Source organism: Rana temporaria, chromosome 13 (assembly GCF_905171775.1).
Source record: "Rana temporaria chromosome 13, aRanTem1.1, whole genome shotgun sequence".
Lineage (NCBI taxonomy): Eukaryota > Metazoa > Chordata > Amphibia > Anura > Ranidae > Rana > Rana temporaria.
Window position 1 is genome coordinate 72,332,131 of NC_053501.1, and position 14,174 is coordinate 72,346,304.

Here is a 14,174-nt window from a genome sequence, read left to right on the forward strand (position 1 = left end):
TACCTGGATGTTCTTTCAAATTGTAAAGCTGAAGCATGCAATTCAGGTCCAGTTCTCCATGGCAATACCACTGGCATCTGACACAATTGAAAACGGTCTAACCTTTAACCGTATAGTGGACCAACTTATATAGTTGGTCCACTATATGGTTAAAGGTGGATATTTATGTATAAAATTTGGTGCTTAAAACGAAGAATGGTTTTATTGACATTTATTTGTACAAAAACGGCAATTGATTTTGGAGTTGTGTCATCACTATACAAAGTCTACTGCTTGTAACGTGTGCGTGTAAATACATTTTATATATATATATATATATTTTCTTGAAATGGCATATTCACATTTCAAGCAGCTACTTTGTGCTGTTGTTGAGCAGGCATTCGAGTTTGCATTGGAGCCCTGGCAGAATTATTAACAACATGGAGATTATGCCTTTACAGTAGGGATCGATAATCGATGACCGATATCAGCATTTTCTGAAAAATCGATATCGGTCTAGACTGATTTCAAGGGGTTTTATTGAGGTGATGAATGCAGCTGCATGCATAACCCCGGTACCGTTGTTTAGAGCAGGCGGTCGGCTTTATTGTAATAACCGATGCGGCTCAACAGCTGCTTGGCTGTTATTACAAGCAACGGTAGGGGCTGTCCCCCCCTCCCGCCCGGGCTCTTCTGTCCCACCAGGAGGCCTGAGCAACCAGCCAGCACGTCCGCCGGCTGGCCAAAGACCCGAACAAAGCCAATGCTTCGTTCGGGTCTTCGATCTAGTAATTCAGAAGCGATGTCATGACAGGCGCTAGTTTTAAAAAATTTATATTCAGAAAACGCAGATCTTGACGTTTTGAATACTTTGAAGTGCAAAAGAGGGGTTTGGGGTCTTATAGACTCCCAATCTCTCCATAAAGAGTACCTGTCAATGCCTATTACTGTCACAAGGGATGTTTACATTCCTTGTGACAGCAATAACAGTGATTAAAATTTAAAAACATAACAATTTTAAATGACAGGTGTAAAAAATTTGTTTTTTTAAATGTACAAAATATCGTCCAAAAATATTGTCTATCGGCAGGAGAGGTGGCCGAAATATCGGTATCGTATCGGCACCAAAAAAAAACCCACACGATATCGGTCGATCCCTACATTACAGCAAACTTAAATGGAAGTTTATTATGTGAAGACAACTTCTTGGGAGGCATTACAGGCCATGGTTTTATTTTGCACGATATATGTGGCAGTTGGTGGTATATACAGTAAGGGAAAAAATTTTTTTTTTATCCCGTTAAATTGATTTGCATTTTAATGAGTGGAATAAGTATTTGATCCTCCATCAACCAGCAAGATTTCTGCCTCCCAGGTGTCTTCTATACAGGTATCAAGCTGAGAAATATTACCACTCTCTTAAAAGGGAGTGCTCCTAATCACAGCTTGTTACCTGTCCACAGAAGCAGATTCCAATCTCTCCACCATGGCCAAGACCAAAGAGCTGGACAAGATTGTAGACCTACACAAGGCTGGAATGGGCTACAAGACCAATCGCCAAAAAGCTTGGTGAGAGGGCGACAACAGTTGGTGCAATTATTCGCAAATTAAAGAAACACAAAATAACTGTCAATCTCCCTCGGTCTGGGGCTCCCAGGCAAGTTCTCACCTCGTGGAGTTTCAATAATCATGAGAACAGTGAGGAATCAATTGATAACACACAATGCCATGAAGGACTGAAATCCTGCAGCGCCTGCAAGGTCCCTGGTCCCCCTGCTCAAGAAAGCACATGTACAGGCCCGTCTGAAGTTTGATCATGTACATCTGAATGATTGACAGGACAACTGGGTGAAAGTGTTGTGGTCAAAGGAGACCAAAAATCAAGCTCTTTGGCATCAACTCAACTCGCCATGTTTGGAGGAGGAATGCTGCCTCTGACCCAAAGAACACCATCCCCACTGTCAAACATGGAGGCGGAAACATTCTTTTGGGGGTGTTTTTCTGCTAAGAGGACAGGACAACTTCACAGCATCAAAAGGGATGATTGACGAGGCCTTGTACCATCAAATCTTTGGTGAGAACCTCCTTCCATCAGCCAGGGCATTGAAAATGGGTCGTGGATGGGTCTTACAGCATGACAATGACCAAAAAAAACACAGCCAAGGAAACAAAGAAGGGCTCAAGAACAAGCACATTAAGGTCCTGGAGTGGCCTAGTCAGTCGCCAGACCTTAATCTCATAGAAAATATATAGAGGGAGCTGAAGGTTCGGGTTACCAAACGTCAATCTCAAAACCTTGGAAAGGATCTAAAAGGCGTGGGATAAAATCCCTCCTGAGATGTGTGCAAACCTGGTGGCCAACTACAAGAAATGTCTGACTTCCGATTGCCAACAAGGGTTTTGCCACAAAAGTAACAAGTCATGTTTTGCGAAGAGGTTGAATACTTATTTCACTCATTAAAATGCCAATTAAATAACTTTTTTGAAATGCGTTTTTCTGGATATTTTTGTTTATATTCTGTCTCTCGCTGTTAAAATAAACTGACAAAGAAATTATCATTCTATAATTTTAATGGTCGGAGGGCAAACATACAAAATCAGCAGGGGGATCAATACTTTTTCCTCTCACTGTAGCTACATACTTGGCAAGGTTGACCAGTCTATCCTAACCTTGCCACCATTCCAAGCTATGATAGGTCGACCTCCCCCTCCTTCCTAAGGTTAGGGGACCTGTACCATATGCCCACTATTACTTTGCCATTATTTTCCTTCCTTTGGAGCTCAACCAACAAGGATTTCTCCTCCTCTCTTGCTCCATTAGCGATGTCATCCCTCACATTCACTTGCATATCACTCTTGATGTACAGGCATACCCCTTCCCTCCCTATCTCTGCAAAATAGGAAACACCTCTAAATGATTGCCAGCCAATCATGTGAGCCATCAAACCTAGTTTTTGAAATTCCCACAAAAATCAAAACCTCCCCTCGTACATTAGCAGCTCCAGTTATCCTATTTTATTAGCTAGACTTCTAGCATTGGCATACAAGCCTCTTCATTTTGTCCTATCGCATGCCATTTCCTTCTTAGTTGTTATGAGGCTGCAATTTGGATTTGCCAACTTACTTTTCAGCCATCTTCTCTCCCAGCAGAGCTGCACTCTCCCCAAACATTCCATCCCTGCTAAAGAGCTGGCAACTAACTGAAAAGTCAGCAAAGTTATCCAGGAACCCAAACCCCTCCACACCAGCTCCTCAGCCACTTGTTAATTTCCCTAATCTCCCGCTGCCTCTCTTGTGTGGTTTCAGGTACCGATAGTATTTCTGAGAATATTACCTTGGAGGTCCTACTCTTCAAATTTAGCGCCAAAGTCCCTGAATTATTATTTTTTTTTTTTAAACTCCATTTTCCTCTAACTTTGTCATTGGTACCCATGTGTACCATGACAGTTGGGTCCTCCCAATAATCTGTCTACCCGATTTGCAAAGTGCTGAATCTTAACAACCGGTAAACAACATACAGTTCGGCCCTTATGGTCTTTGTGACAGAATGGCCTATCTGTCTGCTAATAATTGAATCCCCTACTACCAGAATCTGCCTTTCTTTACCCCCCGCCCTCACTGTAGTTCTTCCCCTGTCAGTTAGGGACGTCGCTCTGCTACACCAAGGTCACTCCTTGATTGGTTTCCCCAACATCACGCAACAGGGCTTACTTATTGGGATGTTCCAGCCCAAGACAGGCCATCTTAATGCTTTTCACTCTACCCCCCCCCGCCCGCCCTAAGTGTCACTCGGCTACTCTGCTCTGGTGACTTAACCCCTGTATCTCTACATACCTCTGTGCTGGCCCCCTGCCAACACCTGTCGGTACGTTTCAAACTTGCTTTCAGATTGGAGAGGCTTTGCAGTGTTGCCAGCTGCTTTCCTAGATTCAGGACCTGGGCTTCCAAGGAAGCAACCTGCTCACATTTTGTGCAGCAGTATTCACACTTGATCAGATGCTCGAGGAATGCATACATGTCACAAGATGTGCACAAGTTGCATTTCCATACCCTTTGGACATCGCACCCATTGATTTAATGGGGATACTTCTAGGGGGTGTAGGAGTCCAAGTTATATACTGCATGAGACAGTCATTATATTTATCTTTGGACATTTATTTTCATAAATTGTAGACTCATACTGATCATATTATAGGTTTTATTTACACAGTATAGACATATTTTCAGCATCATGGAATTTTTTAAAACATTCACTTATCTTGGATTTAATTTTTTCTTATTTTTTTTTTTTAATGGGAATTTGGAATGGAGTCAATGGACCAAAATAACTTTTAATTATAGATATCTAAACTAAGATTGTTTAATAGAACAAACAAGCTGCGCAACTAATATAATGATTCAAACAAAAAACAGCAACTGCATGTATTGCAATACTAGTACCAATGGAATTGTGTAATGAAAAAAAGTCCCAATGAAAAGTGAGCAAATCAATGTCCAATATTCCAAAGAAATGGCACTTCATATGGTGGTTAGAAATGTACTGCTCTCCCACGGGTAAAATGGTGACATCAAACCAAAAAAGGAACCACAGAACAGTGATGGGACAGAAAAGAAATCCTCCACCTTCCAATAAAGCAGCCTCTTACCGAAAGGGAAGATCCTAACCAGAGATCTTCTGTTGGCGTGTGGCTTTCAAACCCAGCCTAGAGGTCTCTGCGACTAGATGCCATTACCCAGATGTCAGATGGATCTCCCACCGCTCACAAATGGTCAGGAATGAGGGTAGCCAAGTGTGGAAGGAAAAAGGCTGACATAGCGTAATCCAGTAAAAAAAACTTAATGTAAAAGTAAAATCGCACTTACAATGTGTAGATATAAAAATCGCATGTGAAAATTTGTAGCAGGCCGGCTAACACAGCCCGTTCACTCCGTGACTCTGTATGTAGTGATGACGTCAGCACGCCGCTTCCTGGGGACCCCAGGATGAAGTCTATTGAGACGAAACAACGTAGGGTGAAGCGGCGTGCTGACGTCATTACTACATACAGAGCCCCGGAGTGAACGGGCTGTGTTAGCCGGCCGGGCAAAAAATTTTCACATGCGATTTTTATATCTACACATTGTAAGTGCGATTTTACTTATTTTATACATTAAAACGTTTTTTACTGGATTACGCTATGTCAGCCTTTGTCCTTCCACACTTGGCTACCCTCATTCCTGACCATTTGTGAGCGGTGGGAGATCCATCTGACATCTGGGTAACGGCATCTAGTCGCAGAGACCTCTAGGCTGGGTTTGAAAGCCACACACCAACAGAAGATCTCTGGTTGGGATCTTCCCTTTCGGTAAGAGGCTGCTTTATTGGAAGGTGGAGGATTTCTTTTCTGTCCCATCACTGTTCTGTGGTTGATTTTTTTGTCCCCATTTTACCTGTGGGAGAGCAGTGCTTAGGTGGTGCTAACCACCTAATCACCATATGAAGTGCCATTTCTTTGGAATATTGGACATTGATTTTCTTACTTTTCATTGGGACTTTTTTTTCATTACACAATTCAAATAGGGTTACCCATTTGTCTTTTTGATTCTAATACACCATTGGTACTAGTATTGCAATACATGCAGTTGCTGGTTTTTGTTTGAATCATTATATTAGTTGCGCAGCTTGTTTGTTCTATTATTGTTTATTTTGTGTGTGTCTCACATTTATAGTTGCAGCATTTATAATATTTTCTTGTTTGTTTACGCGACAGCGCGGTATCACCCCAATTTCTATACACACATAAGATTGTTTAATGTTTTAGGTTGTTGTATACAGCTCTATAGCTTTACGACGGCGTAGCGTAAATGGGGCCGGCGTAAGCGCGTCTAATTCAAATGATGAGGGGGCGTCTTATGTAAATGGGTGGTGACCCGACGTGATTGACGTTTTTTTACGAACGGCGCATGCGCCATCTGTGTACATATCCCAGTGTGCATTGCTCCAAAGTATGCCGCAAGGACGTATTGGTTTCAACGTGAACGTAAATTACGTCCAGCCCCATTCACGGACGACTTACGCAAACGACGTAAAAATTTTGACGCGGGAACGACGGCCATACTTAACATTGACTAGGCCAGCTATTTGTTCGACTAACTTTACGCCGGAAAAAGCCCTAAGTAAACGACGTAAAAAAAATGCGCCGGGCGCACGTACATTTCTGAATCGGCGTATCTAGTCATTTGCATATTCTACGCCAAACTCAACGGAAGCGCCACCTATTGGCCAGTCTAAATATTGCACCCTAAGATACGACGGCGTAGGAGACTTACGCCGCTCGTATCTTAGCCTAATTTAAGCGTATCTGGTTTCCAGAATATGCTTAAATTTAGGACGGCGTAGATTCAGAGTGACGTCGGCGTATCTACTGATACGCCGGCGTAAAGCTACCTGAATCTGGCTAACACAGTATATTGTGCCAAGCTGGCCCAGTGTAAGTATGCAAAATATATCATCCTTGGACTTCCTATTTAAAAAAAAAAAAAAATGCACATTTTCTTTTCTATATGGGTGTATTTACTCATTATCTAAAAAAAAGTGGAATATGTCTTTAATAAAACATGCCACTATACATACCCGCAGTAACAGCAGAACATTTAAAGTACAGTGAAACCTTAGTTTGAGAGCGTTTTGCAAGACAAGCAACATTTTTTAATACATTTTGACTTGATATACAAGCGATGTGTTGATATAAGAGTAGCACCATCTTTAGTAATTTTTCTTCTCACAGTTTGTTTTCTAATCTTTCATGTGGTATAAAATAAAAGAGGCGCCTCCAAGTGTAGCAATATGATTAAATTTAAAGCGGATCTCCACCCAAAATTAAACAGGATCGCATAAATAATACTGCTCCTAAAGAATGCTGATATTTACAATTAAAATAAGATTTACAGTACCATTAAACTTGATGGGCTTCCGGTCTGCCTTCCTCGGGTTTTTGCTCAGGTTTCTCTATGTTTCCTGTCCCGTGCAGTGTCTTCTGGGAGCTCGTGTCATAGCTCCCTTCAGATCGTATTCTTCCCATGTTAGACGAGATATCGCGCGATTTTGAGGAAGAGGAAGTGATGCGCGATGTAAACAAAGGCTGGAGGGCGGGCTTTACAAGCATGCGCGAGATCGGACATCAGCATCCACCGGAAAAGGAAGTGCCGGGTTGTGGGCTTATGCCCACAGTTAAAATGGTGCCTAAACCGGAAGGGGGAATATAAGTTATTTCACACTGTAAAGCAGCGGAGCGGCCGGCGGAGACAGGACACGTCAGTTGCAGAAATTACGGTAATTTAAGTTTTAAATAGCCATTCAGAAAAAAAAAAAAACGTATCTGGCGTGGGAGATCCGCTTTAATGAAGGTACAACATTGGTTGATGATTAAAACCAGCACATTTAAGTATGCAGGCATCCGGGGTAAAGCTGTCCACATAGACCATCCTCCTCACCGCCATTGATGTCGTCCCTTCCGCGACCAGTTCAAGCCTGGCTTTCAGATCACTACATGGTAGTCCTCCCGGTCAAGATTGCAGACTGATATCGGTGAGGAGAATGGTCTATATGGACAGATTTACCCCAGATGCCTGCATACTTAGATATGCCTCTTTTAATCAACCATGTGAGTTGCTAAATGTTGTACCTTCATTAAATGTAACCATATTGCTACACTTAGAGGCACCTCTCTTCTCTTTTATACTCTGTAGCTCCTGCTGGATTTTGCTTTTAATCCCCATGTGGAGGCTTCCATTTGTGGATGGACATTTTATGGCTACACAACCTGGTCACATGTCTATAATCTTTTTATATGGACTATAAACTAAAGGGCCTATGAAAAAATGGTTGTGTAACAAATCATTTGAGTTTCCATTATTTCTTATGGGAAAATTCACTTTGATATACAAGTGCTTTGGATTACAAGCATGCTTAACCACTTCCCGCCCGGCCAATGGTCAATTGGCGTCCGGGAAGTGGTTGTGAAATCCTGACTGGACGTCTATTGACGTCCTGCAGGATTTCATGCCGGCGCGCAGATCGGTGATGCGGGGTGTCAGTCTGACACCCTGCATCTCCGATCTCGGTAAAGAGCCCGGCGGAGGCTCTTTACCATGTGATCAGCCGTGTCCAACCACGGCTGATCACAATGTAAACAGGAAGAGCCGTTGATCGGCTCTTCCTCACTCGCGTCTGACAGACGCGAGTAGAGGAGAGACGATTGGCGGCTCTCCTGACAGGGAAGGGTTCGCGCTGATTGTTTATCAGTGCAGCCCCCCCTCGGATCGCCACACTGGACCACCAGGGAGTGTCCCCCGGTGCTCAATAGAGCACAGATTGATAAAAAAAAAAAAATTGAATACAATCAGTGCTCACAAATGGGCACTGACTGGCAACATGGGCACTGACTAATGATGCCCACCAATGCCATCAGTGCCACCCCTCAGTGTCACCCAGTGTCCATCAGTGCCTCCTCTTAGTGCCCATCTATGCCCAGTGCCCACCTATCAGTGCCGCCTATGAGTGCCCATCAGTGCCGAATACCTGCGCCGCCTATCGGTGCCCATCAGTGCCGCCTATCGGTTTTTTAGTTGTTGCGCAAAAAATAAAAAATAAATTGCAGGGGTGATCAAATACCACCAAAAGAAAGCTCTATTTGTGGGAACAAAATTATAAAAATCTTATTTCGGTACAGTGTAGCATGACCACACAATTGTCATTCAAATTGCGACAGTGCTGAAAGCTGAAAATTGGCTTGGGCGGCAAGGTGCGTAAGTGCCTGGTATGGAAAATCCGACAACAATTGTCAAACTGTCGGATTTTTCGACAAAGCCCTTCCATCACACAATTCCCGTTGGACAATCTGATCGTGTGTACAGGCCTTTGAATGCAAAACCTTTTCTCTAGTAGATAGAGTCGAGAGAAATGAAAACACCTTTTAGGTTTATATTGCTATCTGTGCCCTTGTTGGGGAAATTCGTTGTCTCCATTTGTCATGTTTACCATTATCATGGAAAAGTGAAAGAAAATCCCAAATTTTCAGATGTCATCAGAACAGGAAATCAAGAGAAGATCTTCCAAAGGGAAAATAGATCTGGTAACACACAGGGCTTGCCACACTTCGGAGGGATTCCTCACTTCCTGTTTTTGAATATGGGACAGGAAGTGAAGGGAATTCTTCCCAATGGCACACAAATGGAAAAAAATTAGAAAAGAGAATAGTGTAAAGGCTTATAGTGTAGCATTTTAAAAACAAGGTATTTATTGTTAAAGACAAGTAAAATGCACTCACAAGCCATCAGGGGCAAGGGCCAAAACCACTTAGGCAGGGGGACCGCACAAGTGTCACTGGAGCCGTTTCTCTAGAGATCCCCCAGGGATAGAGCAGGATGGATAAGCTGCAAGAGCCTACCTGAAGAAGAAAGGACACTCCTTGAAAACGCTTCCCCACCCTCAGCACTCCACAAGCATTTCCTCCAAGCGGACAGACTACCGCTGACAAACAGCTTTCCTCCCCATGCAGTTTTGGCTCTTGCAGCTCATCCATCCTGCTCCATCCCTGCGAGATCTCCAGGGCACCGGCTCAAGTGACATTTGTGTAGTCCCCTTGCCTCCGTGGCTTCGAGCCTAGCCTCCTGATGGTTTGTGAGTGCATTTTACAATAAATACCTTGTTTTAATATACAACACTAGCCTTAGCGCTGATCTCTTTTCTGTCTTTCACATGTTCTGGAGCTCCTCCTCTGGCCGCCCAGCAGCATTGTACTTTTTTTGTGTGTAGCTGAGCTGTCATTGTATGGTGCCTGGGTACCCAGGACATATACACCATTCAGCTCATTATTGTCCCTTGTGCTAATCCTATGGATAACTGGTTCACTAGAACAGGGCTCGACAAATCCCGGTCGCCAGGGCGACTAGAAATAGCATCATGGCGACTTGGCTTGGAAGGTGGGCTTGCGCCATCTGGTGGTGAGCCGTTGGTATTACAAGTTATTACCACCAGATGTGTGAGCTGGCGCCATCTAGTGGTGGCCGTTGGCATTACAAGTTAAACAGCAATTCTAATGTCATTTTTCACTGCCATCTTCTTCCCTCCAATTAAAACCCCCAAACATTATATATATTTTTTTATCCCAATATCCTAGAGAATAAAATGGCGATCCTTGCAATACTTTCTGTCACGCCGTATTTGCGCAGCGGTCTTACAAGCGCACTTTTTTGGGAAAAAATTACACTTTTTTTAATTAAAAAATAAGACAACAGTAAAGTCATCCCCATTTTTTTTTTAATATTATGAAAGATAATGTTACGTCGAGTAAATTGATACCCAACATGTCACGCTTCAAAATTGCGTCCGCTCGTGGAATTCCGACAAACTTTTACCCTTTAAAATCTTCATAGGCGACGTTTAAAAAAAATCTACAGGTTGCATGTTTTGAGTTACAGAGGAGGTCTAGGGCTAGAATTATTGTTCTTGCTCTACCAATCGTGGCGATACCTCACATGTGTGGTTTGAACACCGTTTACAAATGCGGGCGCTGCTCACGTATGTGTTCGCTTCTGTGCGCAAGCTCGTCGGGACGGGGTGCGTTTTCTGGCTCCTAACTTTTTTAGCTGGCTCCTAGATTCCAAGCAAATTTGTCAAACCCTGCATTAGAACTCCACACTGATCATAATCATCAGTATTATTGCTTGTTTCACTATCCTCCTTATTTTCCTGGATCTCTTTATTTCCACTTCACGCTATTTGGTACTGCGCTCTGGAGTGTTTTTATTACTGCTGAAAAACAAAGCCAACAAGGGTTATAACTAGAGATGCACCGAAATTTCAGCGGCCGAAAAAGGTACCGATAATGGCGCAGAAAACACATGTCATTTTATCGCAATTTTACTGTGCTTATGGTGTGTTTTTCATAGGTCATGCGACTCAAAAACTGCATCAAAAAAAATCACACGGGTGCGTTCTTGCTGCATTTCAAACCGGGAGGTGTGTTTTTGTTGTGGTTTTTTTAACTGACCAAAAATGCAGCAAGCAAGATTTTTACCACCACAACAGAAGCGCAAAGGATCAATGTGAAGACAAACAGAATTTAAAGGGATGGATTTTTCTTGCGCTTTTCTGTGCCGATAATAGCCGACAAATTCATATGCATCCTGCATTTTCGGTACTTCCACTCTAGTTATAACCCGCCTTCATTCTATCCAAAGATGAAAAAAAAGTTTCACCTTTAGACCCCTTTAACACTAGTGCCGCCCATAGCGTCTGCGGTAAAACGTCGATATTTTACCGTCGGGCTTTTTACACTGGAATGAATAGAGCAGCTGTTTAAGGGCAGATTACAGGCGCTATTTTTAACGCTATAGCGCCTGCAAAAGCCCTCAGCGTGAAAGGGGTCTTAGTTCTACTTTAATGGATCCCTTTACAACACAGGTAACAGTCACAATTACTGTTTGAAAACAACACCATGGGTCATAGTGAGATGGAAGTGTCTGTAAATTTACATTAAAATACTTACCTGCATTGTATATAATACCTTCCATGTAATATACTCACTGATCCTGCATTGTATATACTACCTTCCATGTAATGTACTCACTGATCCTGCATTGTATATACAACCTTCCATGTAATGTACTCACTGATCCTGCATTGTATATACCACCTTCCATGTAATATACTCACTGATCCTGCATTGTATATACAACCTTCCATGTAATGTACTCACTGATCCTGCTATGTATATACTACCTTCCATGTAATGTACTCACTGATCCTGCATTGTATATACAACCTTCCATGTAATGTACTCACTGATCCTGCATTGTATATACAACCTTCCATGTAATGTACTCACTGATCCTGCATTGTATATACAACCTTCCATGTAATGTACTCACTGATCCTGCATTGTATATACTACCTTCCATGTAATGTACTCGCTGATTCTGCATTGTATATACAACCTTCCATGTAATGTACTCACTGATCCTGCATTGTATATACAACCTTCCATGTAATGTACTCACTGATCCTGCATTGTATATACAACCTTCCATGTAATGTACTCACTGATCATGCATTGTATATACTACCTTCCATGTAATATACTCACTGATCCTGCATTGTTTATACTACCTTCCATGTAATGTACTCACTGATCCTGCATTGTATATATTACCTTCCATGTAATATACTCACTGATCCTGCATTGTATATACTACCTTCCATGTAATGTACTCACTGATCCTGCATTGTATATACTACCTTCCATGTAATGTACTCGCTGATTCTGCATTGTATATACAACCTTCCATGTAATATACTCACTGATCCTGCATTGTATATACAACCTTCCATGTAATGTACTCACTGATCATGCATTGTATATACTACCTTCCATGTAATATACTCACTGATCCTGCATTGTATATACAACCTTCCATGTAATGTACTCACTGATCCTGCATTGTATATACAACCTTCCATGTAATGTACTCACTGATCCTGCATTGTATATACAACCTTCCATGTAATGTACTCACTGATCCTGCATTGTATATACAACCTTCCATGTAATGTACTCACTGATCCTGCATTGTATATACAACCTTCCATGTAATGTACTCACTGAACCTGCATTGTATATACTACCTTCCATGTAATATACTCACTGATCCTGCATTGTTTATACTACCTTCTATGTAATGTACTCACTGATCCTGCATTGTATATACAACCTTCCATGTAATGTACTCACTGATCATGCATTCTATATACTACCTTCCATGTAATGTACTCACTGATCCTGCATTGTATATACAACCTTCCATGTAATATACTCACTGAACCTGCATTGTATATACTACCTTCCATGTAATATACTCACTGATCCTGCATTGTTTATACTACCTTCCATGTAATGTACTCACTGATCCTGCATTGTATATACTACCTTCCATGTAATATACTCACTGAACCTGCATTGTATATACTACCTTCCATGTAATATACTCACTGAACCTGCATTGTATATACTACCTTCCATGTAATATACTCACTGAACCTGCATTGTATATACTACCTTCCATGTAATATACTCACTGATCCTGCATTGTTTATACTACCTTCTATGTAATGTACTCACTGATCCTGCATTGTATATACAACCTTCCATGTAATGTACTCACTGATCATGCATTGTATATACAACCTTCCATGTAATATACTCACTGATCCTGCATTGTATATACAACCTTCCATGTAATGTACTCACTGATTCTGCATTGTATATACAACCTTCCATGTAATGTACTCACTGATTCTGCATTGTATATACAACCTTCCATGTAATGTACTCACTGATCCTGCATTGTATATACTACCTTCCATGTAATATACTACCTTCAATGTAATATACTCACTGATCCTGCATTGTATATACAACCTTCCATGTAATGTACTCACTGATCCTGCATTGTATATACTTCCTTCCATGTAATATACTCACTGATCCTGCATTGTGTATATACAACCTTCCATGTAATGTACTCACTGAACCTGCATTGTATATACCACCTTCCATGTAATATACTCACTGATCCTGCATTGTATATATTACCTTCCATGTAATATACTCACTGAACCTGCATTGTATATACCACCTTCCATGTAATATACTCACTGAACCTGCATTGTATATATTACCTTCCATGTAATATACTCACTGATCCTGCATTGCAGTTCATCCCTTCCAGCTGAGCTCTAGTCTGTACTTACATCACAACCAGCACCACACACACACACACCAAACTCACCTCTCTTTCCCTTGCTGCGGCCACGACACTTCCGCCCTTCTATGGGCGTGTCCAATCTGTGCCTAAAGCCCACACTATGCAGAGCGCTAATAGGTTCCTTTTCGTGACAGTCACAGCAGCACAGGCCAATTGTGCCTTTAGAAGCTGAGAGGGGCCGTGCTCAAAACGTTTGTCATGGCAACTTGCTTACTGCGCTGCTCATTTGATATACGGCTGTCGCGAAGACCAATGTGGGTGTGCAGGTGAGTGTGAGAGATGGAGAGAGATCCTAGGCCGGAAGTGAGGAGGTCGTGTGTGTACATGGACCACATACAAGTGTGATAATAAAGGCTGAGGGTTATTTCATGGCTACTGGCAGAATTACT

The 14,174-nt window shown here is 42.0% G+C and overlaps 2 protein-coding genes across 5 annotated transcripts in view; one reads left to right on the forward strand and one right to left on the reverse strand.

Annotated features, from left to right (window-relative positions):
- The window catches only part of CCDC32 (coiled-coil domain containing 32), a 46,591-nt gene extending 32,795 nt beyond the window's left edge, over positions 1-13,796 (reverse strand). The window contains exon 1 of the mRNA XM_040332926.1: positions 13,720-13,796. The gene's annotated coding sequence lies outside the window, so the exon portion shown is untranslated. The remainder of the gene's footprint in view (positions 1-13,719) is intronic.
- A 153-nt stretch (positions 13,797-13,949) lies between these two features.
- Positions 13,950-14,174, forward strand: part of LOC120920706 (protein-L-isoaspartate(D-aspartate) O-methyltransferase-like) — a 103,069-nt gene continuing 102,844 nt past the window's right edge. For 3 of the 4 annotated variants that reach the window (XM_040332921.1, XM_040332923.1, XM_040332925.1), the window contains exon 1: positions 13,950-14,051. In XM_040332921.1, the coding sequence (XP_040188855.1) occupies positions 13,984-14,051 (68 nt within the window). In that variant the 5' untranslated portion in view covers positions 13,950-13,983. The remainder of the gene's footprint in view (positions 14,052-14,174) is intronic. The other variant, XM_040332922.1, reaches the window with a different exon arrangement.